General features: G+C 39.3%; 1 protein-coding gene across 3 annotated transcripts in view; it reads left to right on the forward strand.

Moving 5' to 3' along the window:
• Nucleotides 1-17,301, forward strand: part of rasgef1ba (RasGEF domain family, member 1Ba) — a 74,651-nt gene that overhangs the window by 1,012 nt on the left and 56,338 nt on the right. The window contains exons 2-3 of one of the 3 annotated variants that reach the window (XM_072251902.1): nt 6,387-6,509; nt 7,370-7,507. In XM_072251902.1, the coding sequence (XP_072108003.1) occupies nt 6,387-6,509; nt 7,370-7,507 (261 nt within the window). Of the gene's footprint in view, nt 1-6,386; nt 6,510-7,369; nt 7,515-17,301 lie in introns of all 3 variants that reach the window. The other 2 variants (XM_072251899.1, XM_072251901.1) reach the window with 2 other exon arrangements.

A 17,301-nucleotide genomic window follows, 5' to 3' on the forward strand; every position in this document is an offset into this window, starting at 1 on the left:
TTTCTGAAATTGTACTATTTTATATGATGACTGACAACCTTAGGACATATAGAATGAAAGGTGAGAAAAATACTGAGGAGTTTTGGGGAAATATTATAGGTAACAGCATTATCATTTCCAACGTTTGTTGTTAGTTTGACTTACTGCTCCCCAGGTTTTATTAATTTTGTGGTCTATGTTAACATTAAATAGGAGATTCTGGAGAAAATGCAATGATACAGAGGTAAAAGATGTAGCACATATGCGTGAAGGCTCACGCTGTCTCTTACTGGAGACACTCAAGACAACTCCTGTTAACATTCAATGAGCGCATTGCAGTCTTCCATTCAATCACAGTTCTGTGTGGATGATAATGGGTTTTTATGGAAGTTACAACTGAGCAGAGACGATGCTAACAGAGCATAAATTCTGTAACAACAAAAGCAAGATGTACGTTACTTTTCTGGGCTTCTTGAAGGCATTTTTCTACCTGCAATTCAGGAAGATGATGGATTACGTTCCAGTTACTTTAATGACTTAAACCCCAAATGCAGTCAGTCAGCTCAGTGTCTTCCAGGGCCAAGGCATTTTTTTGATTGTCATCTTGTTTACCTCAGAGTGTTGTCTGTGGAGATTCACTCCCTCCTCCCCATGTGCATGTCTGCTTCTCACCAAAGTCACTATAATAGCACCTCCCAACCCTGAGAGTTCTGCCAAATAAAAAGGACCAAATGGAGCAGTCACATGAAAATACAGCCTCCTTAAAATTCAGTTTGAAGATGCACTTTCCTAGCATATGGAAATTTACTGCCATCACCTCTTCATCACTGGGCTAGTATCTTGGACAACACTGACAACACTGTGGAAATATAGTCATACCATTGTTTGCAGAGGTTAAAGAAGACAGTACATGGACAAAATGACAAATGGAGACACCAAGTTCACCAAAACAAAAGTTTGCTGTTTCAAAACTCCACTGAATGATGAACACTAAGCTGACATTGGAAATTCTGCAAAGAAAGAGTTACCAAGCCAATTGTTTGCAATCTATTTAATATTTCAGGAATATTTCAATAATATTGTAAATATATTGCTTGATTAAGCATTTTTCACTTGTTTACATGATCCATTATGGGTTTTACATAAAAAGTACATGAATAACATACGTCATTAAGCAACCATGTCGTGTGTGCTGCCTCACTAAAAAGAAACCGAGTAGACAAGTTCATCCCGGTTCCTGTATTTTTCTTTTGATCAGATTCTGCAGTTACAAAACATAACAGTGGTGATGAAGTAGTTTTAAAATGAACCTGAGATGACTACCTATCTGCTGAAGTGCAGCATGTTTTTTAGAAGGAGAGATAGACATTAGAGTAGAAAAAAAGAGGTAGAAAATGGACAAAATTCATGGGTTCTTAAACAGTGAGGACTTGGTGATAACAATAATAAATAAAAAGCTGGCTACATCGGAAAGTTCAATGCGTTCAATTGCACAATAGATAACTGGATGATATACACTGAATGAATTGAGCAGTATTTGAAGGGAGGAGAAGGTGGTGATGCGACGTAGCTTGCAGCAGCCACTCTGGTGGTGCTGTCTGTTATTTGTCAAATAGGGTGCCGTGCACAATCCTGATTTGATGGAGACGGACGTGAGAGCACAGAGGAACATCTGGAGAAACTTCTGAAAAGCCTGCTTCGCTGCTGCTGCTACTGTGTGGTCCAGAATCTCCGGAGGAGAAGGCCCCAAGTCCTCGGCTTTGCTTGTTGCTCGGCAGCCGGGGCGGGGTCGAAGCGCTCGGCAGAGGATAGTGCTCGGAGGGGCTGGTCGGAGGCTCGAAATTTTCGGACGGACTCGGAGTTAGCTGCGGTCGGGTGCTTCCAATGCATTGGCAAGTTGTTGGAGCTTGGAGGTTCATGGCAGGAAGAGTTTCTTCCTTCTGCGGCCTGCGTTAGATGATGAGTCGATTGGGACTTTGAGACTTTTTTTACCGTGCCCATGGTCTGCTCATTGTCAAATTATGGTATTGCTTTGCACTGTTGTAACTATATGTTATAATTATGTGGTTTTGTCAGTTTTAGTCTTGGTTTGTCCTGTTTTTTTTTGTGATATCATTCGGGAGGAGCATCGTATCATTTCTTAATGCATGCATTCCTAAATGACAATAAATGAGGACTGAGTGTCCTCATAATCTAATTTTGAAGCAAAAGATAAGCGAGTGCCAGTGTTATTGAGTGCAATTGGTGGAAAATCTTACAGTTTGCTTAGAAGTTTGACTGTTCTAGCCAAATCAGCCAGAACGAGTTATGCTGATATCTTGAAAGTAATGGAGGAACAATTAGAACCAAAACCATTGTTGATTGTAGAACACTTTAAGTTTCATAAGTGGAATCAAAAGGAAGGGAAGTCCATTTCAGCTTACATGGCTGAATTGAAAAAAATGTTCAAACATTGTCAGTTCAGTGATGGGTTTAATAATGCACTGAGAGATCACTTAGTTTGTGGAATCTTACAAGAAAGCATTCAAAAACTGCTCCTAACTGAAGCACAACTCACATTTAAAACATCAGTTGAGATTACTGTATCAATGGAAACAGCAGCTAGAGCCACAATTGAGTTGAAGGCAGAAACAAAAGTGAGCATGAACAAAAATACCAGGCCCAACATATTGTGTTACCGTTTGCGGGAGGTCTCACACAGGTCTAAAGGCGAAATTTGCAAAAATTGAACAAATTAGGATACATGCAAAGAGCATGTTGGATAGAAAAAATAGATGGACTGCACAGGGAAGAGAAAAGGATAAAAAATCTAGTCGCGGTTTCAAAAAGGGCACTAATCTGCATGTTGTTGATGAAAAACCTGATAATGATGAGAGAGACATAGAACTGCGTAACCTTGAGATTTACAATGTGAAAACTAACAATGGACAAGTAATATGGCTTATACCAGAAGTGAATGACGAATTAATTAAAATGGAATTGGATACTGGCTCGGCTGCTTCAGTCATTCCACAAAATGAGTTTGAATGGCATTTCAAAGATACTGAACTGCAGATATCCAACTAAGAACTTGTACTGAAAAAAAGATACTGAAAATGACATTCATAACAGTAAAATAAAACAATCAACAAGTCAAGTTGGGTTTGTATGTGGTAGAAACAGGAGAGCCACCATTGTGGGGTGTGGTTGACTGAGACAACTACAACTTGATTGGAGTTCCATCCACTATTTACATGCCACATCCGCTGCCATAGAGTCAACTGAGAGTGAATTAGGAACAGTTCTGGATGATGCTACAGCAGTGTTCAAGGATAACTTTGTAAAACTCAAAACATATCGAGAGTAAAATAGAGTTCAATGAAAATTCCACACCCAAGTTTTACAAAGTCCATCTGGTTCCTTATACCATCTGTGATAAAGTAACGTATGAGCTAGATCGCATGTAGGCTGACAGAATTCTTTCTACAGTTGTGGAGCCCCTGAGCAATGCCAGTGGTCCCTGTAACCAAGAACCATGGGTCTGTCAGGATCTGTGGTAACCATCAACGCCTTCTGCCCAGGAGAGAGAGAATATCTTTGCAAACCTTTCTGGAGGAAAACACTTCAGAAGACTGGACAGCTGAGGCCTACCTAGAGGTGGAGATGGAAGAAGAGTCCAAAGTGTTTTTCACCATCATCTCTCTCAAACGGCTTTATTGCAATAATAAGCTTGTTTTTGGAGTAGCATCTGCACCTGCATTCTGGCAGAAAGCTGTGGAACAGGTGCAGCAAGGCTGCCCAGGCACTCAGTGTTACCTGGATGACATCATTGTTACCAGTGAGGATGACAAAGAACATCTCCAAAATCGCAAGAGAGTGTTAAAAAGATTAGAAGATTATGGGTTCAGAACAATGCACAACAAATGTAAGTTCTTTAAATGAAGCATTACTTATTGTGGTCGCACCATTGATGCACAAGGATTACACAGTGCACTGAGAAAATTCAAGCATTGGCGGATGCCCCAAAGCTAGAGGATGTGTCACAGTTCTTTAGGATTTGTCAGTTACTGTAACAAGCTCCTGCCAAATCTGGACACTGTGCTCCACCCATTGAACTCATTACCACAGTTCGGGAAGAAATGTGAATGGACAGAGTGGTGTTAGATGACTTTGCAAAGGGCAGGGAAAATGGCAATATCAGACATTACTCACACATGATAATCCACATTATCCAGTGAAGCTTGCCTGTGATGCCTCACCTTATGGTATAGGTGCAGTCACGTCACATGTTATGAGTGATGGAAGTGATCGCTCCATAGCCTTTGAATCACATCCCTTACTGCTACAGAGGAAAATTATGCACAGATTGATAGAGAGGCTTTGAGTCTGGTTTGGGGTGTAAAGCGTTTCAACCAGTACTTGTACGGGAGAATGTTTACCCTCCCTACTGATCATCAACCAGTAATGTCTACTTTCGGTCCACAGACTGGTGTTCCACTAACAGCAGCAGCTCAAATGCAGAGATGGGCTCCGTGGAGGATTGATAGAGAAACCCATGGAGGGGCAGACACAGTAGCATAGTGGCTAGCACAATGCTTTACAGTATAGGTCACCCGCTTTCTATTCCTGCTGCCACCTGTATAGAGTTTCTACGTTCTCTCTGTGACCGTGTGGGTTTCCTCCCATAGTCCGAAGGCGTACCGGTCAGTAGGTTAATTTGTCACTGTAAATTGTCCCATGATTAGATTAGGATTAGGATTACATTGAGGGGTTGCTGAGTGGCGTGCCTCGAATGCCCACAAAGGCCTAATCCATGCTGTATCTTAGTAAGTAAATACACATTAAAGAGAACAGCTAATCACAGAAATACTGATGGATTGTCCCGTCTATTCTTTGGAAAGGAAATGTCTGAAAAAGTTACAAAAGAGGACACTTCTCTTGATGTATTCTTTCTAAAGCAAATCAAAAGTATCTCCACTAGGGCAAAAATGACCTAGAGGAAACTCAGAAAAGACCCCATGCTGTCTCAGGTCTACATGGCCACCCAAAATGGCTGGAATGTGCAGCAGAATTCCTCGTTCCCCCGTTTTTACCAGCACCAGGATGAATTTGTCCCTGACAGGGGTTGCCGTATGTGGGGGTTGAGAGTTATTGTGACATCCAAGCTGAGAGCTAGAGTGTTAGAGGAGCTACAGTACATGCCAGTCAGCTAGGTGTGGTCGGAATGAAACTCTTTGTGTGAAGCCATGCACTGTTTGGGTTGCCAACATGTCCGGAGCATGTTGAGAGCAGTGCCTCTCCTTCCCTGGGAATGGCTTGCATTGCTCTGGTAGAGGATTGATGTGGATTTTGCCAGACACAAACCTTTTAGTCGTAGTGGATGCCACTACAAAGTGGCCAGAAGTGTTCCCAATAGCCTCCTCTTCAGCCCTGCACCCTGCTGGTGTGTTGAGAAGCCTCTTCTCAAGGACTGATGTTCCACAGCACTTGGTGACAATAGACCACAGTTTGTTACAGAACAGTTTGTCATTCCTGAAAATGAATGGAATAAGACGTATTACATCTGCACTGTACCACCCCAGCTACAAACATCTTGGCAGAAAGGTTGGTCCAGAGTCTGAAGAATTCACTCTGAGCATTGTCAGCAGAACATTAAATCAGAAGCTTGTGAATTTCCCCCTTGCATATTGCAAAGCTGAACACTCTACAGCTGACAACTCATCAGCTATGCTGTTCATTGGTGTGTGTGTGTATAAAATGAGTAAAGAGGAAAACATTAAATATTTGAGTTTTGTGGATTCTATATTAGTTGGAATTTATAGCTAAGCAGCATAAAGTGTAATATATTTACTAATTCAGCAATATTTGAATAATTCGGTAAATATATTGTTTGATTAAGCATTCCTTGTTTGTTTTCATAATACATTATGGGTTTATGTAATAAGTACGTGAATGGCATGAGTTATTACATCACCACGTCATATATGTGTGCCTTACTAATAAGAAACTGAGTAGACAAATTCATCCTGGCTCCTGTGTTTTTTTGATTAGTTTCTGGAGTTGCACATCATAACACTGTTGAATGGGACAAATTAATAGTAACATGCTTCCCAATAAAATTCAGTGGAAATACAGAAAGAGGCTTGGAATATGGGAGTAGACATGCCCATCATTTCAGGTGAATATTGTAAAAAGACCAAAGAAGGAGATGGGAAGGAATAAAAATAAACAAAATTCCTTTAAAAATTGAGCTTTTAGCTCTTCTGGTCTTTTTGATAAGGATTTTTCATTCATACTATTTTTGTGAAAGAATATTTAGAGCAGCAAGCTCTGTGAATCGGAGTCTCTAAAAGAGACCAGTTGTAGGTGTAAGTATTTAAAAGTAATTGAGGTGACAATTTTTATGAGGTCTTGTTTTTCTTTTACAGAGGACCTACATATTTACCTTTCTGCTAAGCTCCCGAATTTTCATTCGGCCTTATGAGCTTCTAGCAAAGGTTTGCCTTATGTGCATTGAACAACAGAGATTGAACGAGACCATTTTAGATAAGGTAAGGTTGATCTTGAGCCAAATGATTTTGCAGATATCAATAAAGGAACAATTTTTGAGGCATTCATAATTAGAGCAACTTCAGCTTTGTGTTATGTGAAGTAACACACACAAAATGCTGGATGAACTCAGCAGGTCTGGCAGCATCTATGGAAATGAATAGGTATTTGATGTTTTGGGCTGAAATCCTTCTTCAGGACTGAGAAGGAAGGGGGAAGGTACCTGAATAAAAAGGTTGGGGGAGGGGAAGGAAGATAGCAGGTGGGTGATAGGTGAACTCAGGTGTGTGGGACAGGACGAGGGCTGGAGAAGACGGAATCTGATAGGAGTGGAGAGTGGACCATTGAAGAAAAGGAATGAGAAAGGGAAGGAGGAAGGGTCCCGGGGGAAGTAATAGGCAGGCGAAAAGAGGTAAAAGGTCAGAGTAGGGAAAAGTGGGGCGGGGGGGGGGGCAGAAGGAGAATTTGTTCACCAGAAGGAGAAATAGATATTCATGACATTAGGTTGGAGGCTACCCAGATGGAATACAATGTGTTGCTCTTCCACCCTGACGCCCTGACGGTGGCCTCACTGTGGCACAAGACGAAACCATGGACTGACACATTGGAACAGCAATGGGAATCGGAATTAAAATGTTTGGCCACTGGGGAGTCCTGTTGTGATGGATGCTGCACTATTAACACAAACTGTTTTCTTTTCCCTTGTTAATCTTAATAATTGGAAGAAGGCCTGTTCAGATGTCTGCACATTCACATGGCCTCACGTGTTGTACTTTAGGTTAAGTAGATGTTATATATTTTACTTCAGATCTATTACTACTGTAGTATTTGATAACTAATGCAATTTTCTGACTAATTCCAGGCCAAGATCGGGAAATTTGCAGCTAAAATAGTACAGCTGTTGTCTGATTGGACTGAAACATTTCCCTATGATTTTCGAGATGAGCGGATGATGAGAAATTTAAATGACATGACCCACAAGATTGCGACAATGGATGAGGTCAGTTATTTTAAAACAGCAACTCTCTTCTGCTTATCTACCTAAAAATAATTAATTTTGATTGAATAATACTTCTAGAGAAGAGTAAAAGAAAACTCATACAAGGAATTAAAAAGAGACATGAAATGGGAGTTGAATCCAACTTGGATACAGTATTTCATCTCTTGTCCAATATAGAACATAGAACAGTACAGCACAGCACAGAAACAGGCCATTTGGCCCACAAAGTCTGTGCAGAACACAGAGTCAAATTAAACAAAATCTCTTTTGCCTGTAAACAATGCATATCCCTCCATTTCCTGCATATACATTGGCATTTTTAAATGCCTCTTAAATGCCACAATGGACACAGTCTATTACAAATTCTGTAATTTGTTCACAAATGTAATTAGTTTATTTTGCAATTTTAATATGTGGCATTCATTTGTATAAACATTAATGTATAACTTAGAGAACAATTCCATTTTTATTATTCAAAATTCTTTCAGTCACCATTTTGGGAAAAATATGCATTGGTATAATTTCTACAATACAGATTTCAGATGTAACTTTTGTGCTCCCGACTTGATATGTTGACTGCATAGGTGCAGACCATTGGGTCAGAGAGGCAGGTTGGAGGTGTTGAGGTGAGAATTATGGCATTATGATTGGAAAACTATAAAATCACTCTGAATTGAGGATATGATTCCACTTCATATAATTTGTGATGGAAATTATTATTACAAAGTTAGTGTCATGTTTATTGTTATAATTACAAATATATGTATGCAAAGAAAAGCTTACTGTCAGCACCATCACAGGAAGAGAGTATCATATAAGCAGCAAGCACAAGAAAAACCAATACTATTTTTACAAGAAAGAATACAATTCAAACAGGAAAAAGTCCGTTTTAGTGCAAAGTGGTCAAACTGGTGATAGTGTTACTTCAATGATTAGGGTTTTGCCAGTTGGTTCAATGATTAAAGGGAAATAGTTATTCTTGAACCTGGTAGTGTGAGCCTTCAGGTTTCCCTACTTCCTGCCTGATGGGGGTTGTGGAAAAGATAGCTTGGCCCAGCTGGCAGGGTTCTTTGACGGCACATATTGCCTTCTTGAGGCAGCACCAACTGTATATACTACAGGTGGTGGGGAGAGATGTGCCCATGATATATGAAGACCATAAGACATAGGAGCAGAATTAGGCCATCTGGCCCATCGAGTCTGCTCCGCCATTCAATCACGGCTGATCATTTTTTTTGTCTCCTCCTCAACCCCAGTTCCCAGCCTCCTCCCCATAATCTTTGATGCCATGTCCAGAGTCCTTTACACTCTGCAGTTTTTAATGATTCTGCACATTTGAATTGCTGTACCAGATGATGATGCAACCAGTCAGAATGCTTTCAACAGTACATCGGTAGATGTTTGTTAGAGTGTTCAGTGACAAACCGAACCACCATAAACTCGAAAAGTAATGATTCTGATACCCTTTACGTGTGATGTATCTGTAGGATAGATCACCCAATGTCAATGCCCAGAAAATTAAAGGCACTGACACTCTCCACTGCTGATCTTCCAGTCTAGACTGGCACATGTTTGCCCTCCTTCCACTTCCTGAAATCAACAAGCAGTGCTTTAGTTTTAATGATGTTGGGTGAGAGGTTGTTGTTGTGGCACCATACAATCATTGCTCTCCATCTACTCTGTCCAAACCACTGTAGCTTTGAATATTTTTATCAGATCTTCTTGTAACCTCCTCTGTGCCTGGAAGAACAACAATGAACAACAGTCTAATTCTTTAACCCTGACTGTGGCCATCTAAAATTACAGTATCCCACCTATCTTAAACAGAACAAGGTAGTATCTTTCAGAGTTGAAGTTGGTTAGATATTTGTGAACAAGATCAGATTTTTAAATATGTTAAAATCCCTCTCTCGAGGACCCCTACAACGAAGTACTGTAAGGTGAGGAGTAAGAAGTTAGAGGAGATCTGAGATAAAAAAACAGTGTTTTCACTCAGAGAGTAGTTGCAGTCTAGAATGCACTGCCTGAGGTGTCAGAGGCAGGTACTTGCATGATATTTGACAAGTATCTTGATGAGCACTTGAATCAATAAGGCATGAAGGCTGTGGAGCAAGTACAAGAAAGTGAGAGTAGTATTGATGGCTACTTGATGTTACTGTAGACATGTTGTGCCAAAAAGGCCTGCTTCTGTGTGGGATCCCATGACTCTAAAAATGGATTATAATTATTAGTATACCAAATAGGATCATTATAATATATAATGACATATTCTGCTGATTAATATCACCATTATTTTACAACTTGATGGGATAGGACTTCTGCCTGCCCTTGGCCTTTGGACATCACACCAGCTGATTCCATTGTGTTGTTGTCATTATAACTTTGGTTGAATTCTAATAGACACAGATTCTGGGTTAATTGCTTGGGCAATAGACAATAGCTGCAGGAGTAGGCCATTCAGCCCTTCGAGCCAGCACCACCATTCACTGTGAACATGGCTGATCATCCACAATCAGTACCCTTTTCCTGCCATCTCCCCGTATCCCTTCACTCCATTATCTTTAAGAGCTCTATCTAACGCTTTTTTGAAAGAATCCAGAGAATTAGCCTCCACTGCCTTCTGAGGCAGAGCATTCCACAGAAAAGGACAGGGGAGAAGCAAGTGTCAAAACTTCAAAAAATAAGTCTTTAAATCTCCTGGAGCAATTGGCTATTCTTAGGCATGTTCCTTCAATATGAATTTTGCTATACTGTTGACCTTTTGGCAGCCACAAAATGTTGTCGGGTTCAAACAGAACCTAATGACAGCGGAGCCCTGAGATGATGGAATAGCTTCATGAGCATTTTCTTTGACTCCCGTCCTGTCCTGGAGTTTACAACTGTTGTCCTTAATTCTCTGTCAGCTGATTCCTCTGGCATGACATGGGCTGATGAAAAGCAGGCACACAGAGAAGAGACCTCGGGCTGGGTTGACTGCTCACATAATGCCTCAATTGTCAAGTCCAAAATGAACAAAAGGCAGGATCAGAATTAGAACAGATTTTTCCATCATAATTTGTAGTAACTATTCTGTTTAAAATAAATGGATTAAATAATTTGAGGCTGAATTTCATAGAATTTTATTCATTTTGTTGGATATAGAAGTTACAATATATGCATCTTCTATGCATGAAGTTGTTTGGAACACTAATTCCTAAACTGTACAACCAAACCGATGTGTTCAGAAATCAGACTATTAAAGATGTTCAAAAGAAAACTGGCTATTCTTCAGTGACCTTGGCATTAACTGAAGTTTCATGCATCAATTCCTTTATTGAAAATACTCTCCTCGCCTATTTTCCTCCTTATTTTCAAATTGCTGACACCAGTGAAAGTGCAGCCAGTAAATGAAGTGAAAGTGTAAACTGAAAACTGATGTAAGTTGTGATACAGAATGACGGAGGTTGTAATGGATGACCATGGGTTCAACAGTAATGTTGGTATGTCATATCATTATTTTGCAGTTTTCTGTCCTTTTTAAAAAAGCCATTTAGTGACTGAAACTCTCAATTATGCAGGGATGTAGAATGGATGAAATTGGATTGTCTTCCCATTGTATATCACATACAACTACTCCCATTTGTTATGTACGTGTTAAATCTTCCTGCTGTAGTTGAAAATTCTCCTGATTGTTTAGTCCAGTTTTTTTTTAATTCTGCTGCCACAAGGAGGGCAGAATTTGAATATTCTCAGGAATAGATTGCATTTTTTTTTTTGGTCTCCACTTTATGAATACCTCAACATGCAATTCAGATTAAATTAAATTTAATTAGGCATTCTTTGAAGAGTTTCTTCAACAATGCAAATTATGCTTCTACTCTGCTTCATGTAATTTGTTTTACTTTGAGTTTTATGTACTTGACATGCTATGAATTCACTATTTCTCTAATAGTTCATACAAATGCCATGAGATTATCATGGTTAAGCATTCAGCAGTGGTGTACTGCTTCATGAGTATTCCTGCATTGGAGCAGCATTTGAGTGGCACATCTTCTTTGCCATCTCTCCCCACCTGTCACCCATGACTTTTAAAGCATCGGTTCTTGTTGGGTTATGGTGCTATGGAACAAGAGTTAAAATCCAAGCTACCTGATCTTTTGAGTCTGGACAATCGGTTAGTGGGACCAGGTCCTTCACAAAGACACTGTCCCATTCCAGCAGGGGTCACTGGACATTTATCAAAACAAAAGGAATCAGTCTTAGTCTCGTAATACAGTATTCCTTATGCCATTCTGAATAACCATAAGCAATATATTGCCTACTGAGAATCAGGTCTTAATTTTGATAAACTCTTATCACAGAGTTGTTGGGTGGATGATCACAGAGCTGACATCATTCAATTATAAGGCTAACTGGCAATTAGATTATCCTGATTTTAAATACAATCCAGAGAGCTGCTCCGTGTTACTGATAGATTTGGGTTAATGTCAAGATTCCTTAATCAGTGAAATATTCTAGCAAAGGAATTGGGCAATGCCAGAACAACAGTGGAATTTGATCATCTCAGACTCTCTGTTAAATGTGTAATCCAAATTGAGGTGGAAATTGGATCAAAAGTGAAGTTACAAGAAACTTATGCCACTTATTGATTATACATTGTATCAATAAAAGCAGAACCTTAATACTTTATGATTGGAGAAAGTTGCACATGATGAATAATGGTACTGCATTTTAAAGCACAAATTATATAATTGTATGCACAGAATCCTTCAAAGTAATTAAAGTAACTCCATTGAACCAAGTATTATTCCATTTGTTTTGAATATGGAATATTTCTTTACAAATGTTTATAAAATCCACCCTAAGGTAGCTAAAATGTAGTTTTATTTCATCTGAACTGGATTGCCTCAGCTTGTTCATCTTCCATACATTCTTACTCAGCTAAGGTTTTAAAACACACACTTAGAACCAATAAATAAAATGGCCATAGTGAACTGTTAATGGTGAATTTATAGCTAAGGGAACAAGCAGTATTCACATAAATATTGCTTACATTAGAAGAACTGTTCAAATCTCTAAAAGAAACAAATGTAATTATTAACCACTGCTAAGAATTGAAATGAAGATATACTTTTCTTGTAGTGGAGGAGGCTGTGGAGAGACCCGAAAAAGATCCACAGAATTGTAGAACTTAAGAGATAGGAGCAGAATTATGCCCTTCAACCCATTGAATCTGCTCTACCATTTCATCGTGGTTGATTTATTATCTAGGCCAACCCCATTTTCCTGCCTTCTCCCTGTAACTTTGACACCTACTAATCAAGAACCTAGCAACCCCTACTGCAAATACACTCAAAGACTTGTCATCCTCAGTCATCTGTGGCAATAAATTCCACAGAATCTGTACCCTCTGGCGAAATAAATTCCTCCTAATCTCTGATGTATGTGGATGGTCCTTCTGTTCTGAGGCAGTGCCCTCTGGTCCTAGACTCCTCCACTATAAGAAACATCCTCTCCACATCCATTCTATCTAGGCCTTTCAGTATTCAGTAATTTTCAATGAGATCCTTCCTCATTCTTCTATGCTCCAGTGAGTACAGGCCCAAAGTTATCAAATTCTCCATATATATTAACCCTTTCATTCCCAGGATCATTCTTGCGAACATCCTCTGGACCCACTCCAATGCCAACACATCTTTTGTTAGGTAAGGGGACCAAATCTGCTCACAATACTCCATGTGTGGCCTCACAAATGCCTTATAAAGCCTGAGCATTACATCCTTGTTCCTATATTCTACTCCTCTTGAAACGAATGCTAACATTACATTTGCCTTCCTCACCACCTACAAGTTAGCATTTAGGGAATCCTGTACAAGGACTCCCAAGTCCCTTTCCACCCCTGTGTTTTGAATTTTCTCTGTGTTTAGAAAATAATTTATGCCTTTATTCCTTCTACCAAAGTTTATGACCATACACTTCCCTACAATAAATTCCTTCTTCCACTTTTTTGCCTGTTCTCCCAAACTGTTTTCTAGAGTCCCTCCTTCCTCAGCACTACCTGCCCACCCACCTGTCTTTCTATCATCTGAAAACTTGGCCAGAAAACTGTCAATTCTGTAATGCAAATTGTTGACATATCACATGAAAAGAAGTGGAACCAACATAGAACCCTTTGGAGTACCACCAGTCACCGGCAGCCAATTAGAAAAAAAAACCCTTTATTCTGCGTCTTTGCCTTCTGCCAATCAGCCAATCTTATATCTGTTCTAGTATCTTTCCTGCAATACCATGAACCTTTATCTTGTTCAGCAGCCTCATGTATGTCAAAGGCCTTCTGAACATCCAAGTAAACAACATTCACACATTCTCCTTTGTCTATCCTGCCTCTGATTTCTTTGAAGAATTCCAACAGATTTCTCAGACAAGATTTGCCTTTTGCAAAACCATGCTGACTTTACCCCATTTTCTCCAAGTACCCCAAAACTTCATCCTTAATAATAGGCTGCTGCATCTTCCCAACCTCAGAGGTCAGGCTAACTTCAACTGCCTCCCCCCGCCCCCACTTCTTAAGGAGTGGAGTGACTTCTGCAGTCTTTCAGTCCTAGTGATTCTTAAAAGATCATTACGAATGCCTCCACAATCTCTTTAATTACCTCTTTCAGAACCCTGGGGTGTAGTCCATGTAGTCCAGGTGGCTTATCGACCTTTGAACCTCTCAGCTTCCCAAACATCTCCTCCCTAGTAGTAGCAACTGCTCTCACTTCTGTCCCATAACATGGTTTTCAGCATTATGCTAGTGACATTATACTGGCTCAAAATACCTATTAAATACTGTATGTCTGCCATTTCTTTGTCCTCCATAACTTCCTTCCCAGTGTCAATTTCCAGTGATTTGATTTCCGCTCTCACCTTTCTTTTACTCTATATATCTGAAAAAATTTGGTATCCTCTTTTATATTATTGGCTAGCTAACCTCAATATTTCATCATTTCTCTCCTTATGGCTTTTTAGTTGCCTTCTGTTGGTTATGAAAGCTTCTCGATTTTTTAACTTCCCACTAATTTTTGCTATAGTATATGCTCTCTCTTCCCCTTTAATGTGGCCTTTAACTTCCCTTGTCAGCCATGGTTGCATCATCCTCCCTTTAGAACACTTCTTCATCTTTAGGATGTATCTGTCCTGCTTCTTCTGAATTGCCCTGGGAAACTCCAGCCATTGCTGTTCTGCCATCATCTCTGCTAGTATCCCCTTCAGATCAACTTTGGCCGACTCCTCTCTCATGCCTCTGTAACTCCCTTTACTCCACTGTCGAGTCGTGGAAAGCTATGACACAGAAACAGGCCTTTCAGCCTATCCAGTCCATGCTGAATCATGTAAACTGTCTACTTCCATTGACCTGCACCTGGACTATAGCCCTCTATAACCCTACTACCCATGTGCCGATCCAAGCTTCTCTTAAATGCTGAGATCAAAATCACATCCACCACTCGTGCTGACAGTTTGTTCCTCGCCCTCACCACGCTCTGAGTGAAGTTTCTCCTCGTGTTCCCCTTAAGCATGTCACCTGTTGTATGATTGAAGTCACCAGAGGAAATTACTGGTGGATCAAAGCAGCTTCTTTATTCAACAAAACCAGGTACCGCAGACATCATATGGAGACGCTTTCGGTGGAAAGGTCTGCTGGCCCAACATGGGGCTCAATATTTTATGTGCCAAACATCAAAGGACAATTCCATATTTAAAACTACGTACAACCTTCACTCCTCCTGATTCGCATCCATACCACAGACATCTAAATGAATTTTAATCAGCATTGTCTGGTCTGAGATTCACAGCTTTTAGGAACCCATTGTTCAGAGCTGTACTCCAAATTAAATGTACAATCCATATTCAGATGTGAAGACTGGTAGCCAAAGTCAATTGCTAAATGTGTATGTCCTGAGCACAAAAATCACTCTAACATCACCTTTTACACTTAGCCCATGATCTCTGGTTGTAGTCTCACCCAACCTTAGTGGGAAAAGTCTGCTTACATTTACCCTATCTATTACACTCATAATTTCATAGAACTGAATTTGTAACACTGAAACATCTGACTTTAGCTTCTCCCTCCCAAACTGCAGGGTGATTTCTATCATATTATGACCACTGCCTCTTTAAGGTGCATTTACCTTAAGCTCCCTGATCAAATCTAGTTCATTACACAGCACCCAATTCAGAACTGCCTTTGTGCAAGTGGGCTCAACTGCACACTCTTCCAAAAATCCATCTCTTTCTTTCTTTTTAAATCTTTTTATTGAATTAGTACACAAAAGGTAAACCATATAAGCACTGATACACAGTTACAATATAAATTTACAAGAGATACTAATACAAAAAAAATTAGTACAGACAGTGCAGTTTAAATATAAAATAACCAAGTAATATAATAGTATACTAATTTTCAAACATGTCAATAAGAGAAAAAAAAACCCCAAAAAAAACCCACCGTGCAACTAAACTAAAAAGCAAAGCAAAGCAATGGGCTAACTAGGTTTCAAGTAGAGTTAAACAACTTAAAACAATCACATCCTCAAACCCGACCTCCATCAAAAACAGTTAAAAAGCAAGAAGGGAATGTAGATATGGCCAGAGAAAGAAAAAAAAGTTACATTAAATGAAAATGTTGAATAAAAGATCTCCAAGTCTGTTCAAATTTAACTGAAGAATCATAAAGATTACTTCTAATTTTCTCCAGATTTAAGCACAGTATCGTCTGGGAAAACCAAAAGAATGTAGTTGGAGCATTAATCTCCTTCCAATGTTGTAAAATACATCTTTTCACCATTAAAGTAAGAAATGCAATCGATCTACGGCCTGAAGGGGAAAGATTACTGGAAATTTTAGGTAATCCAAAGATAGCAGTAATAGGATGGGGAGAAATATCTATGTTCAATACCTTGAAATAATATTAAAAATATCTTTCCAAAAAGTTTCCAGAGTAGGACAGGCCCAAAACATATGAGTTAAAGAAGTTATCTCCCCGTGACATCTGTCACATAAAGGGTTAATATGAGAATAAAACCGAGCTAATTTATCTTTAGACATACGTGCTCTGTGGACACCTTTAAATTGAATTAGGGAGTGTTTAGAACAAATAGAGGAAGTATTAACCAGTTGTAAAATATGCGCCCAGTCATCCACCGGAATAGTAAGACCCAATTCCTTTTCCCAATCTGACCTAATCTTATCAAATGGAGCTTTCCTAAGTTTCATAATAGTATTATAAATAATAGCCGTTACACCTTTCTGACATGGATTAAGGTTAATTATAGTATCTAAAATATATGTAGAAGGTAATGTCGGAAAGGAAGAGAGTATAGTACTTAGGAAATTTCTAACTTGGAGATATCTAAAAAAATGTATTCTTGGTAAGTTATATTTATTAGATAATTGCTCAAAAGATATAAGGGAACCATCTAAAAATAAATCCAAAAACCGTGAAATACCATTAGTCTTCCAAATTTAAAAGGCACGGTCAGTGGAAGATGGAGGGAAAAATATGTTACCTAAAATAGGAATCGCAAGCCCAAATTGATTGAGATCGAAAAATTTTGGGAATTGAAACCAAATACGTAAGGTATATTTAACTATCGGGTTACAAACCAGTTTACAGCGTTTCAAATCAAAAGGAAGAGAAGAACCTAAAATGGAGCCAAGTGCATAACCTTGAGCAGATTGTAATTCCAATACTACCCATTTAGGAATGGATAGTGTATCTTGATCAAGTAACCAAAATTTCATATGTTGAATATTAATTGCCCAATAATAGAATC

Source organism: Mobula birostris, chromosome 3 (genome assembly GCF_030028105.1).
Source record: "Mobula birostris isolate sMobBir1 chromosome 3, sMobBir1.hap1, whole genome shotgun sequence".
In the NCBI taxonomy this organism is placed as follows: Eukaryota; Metazoa; Chordata; class Chondrichthyes; order Myliobatiformes; family Myliobatidae; genus Mobula; species Mobula birostris.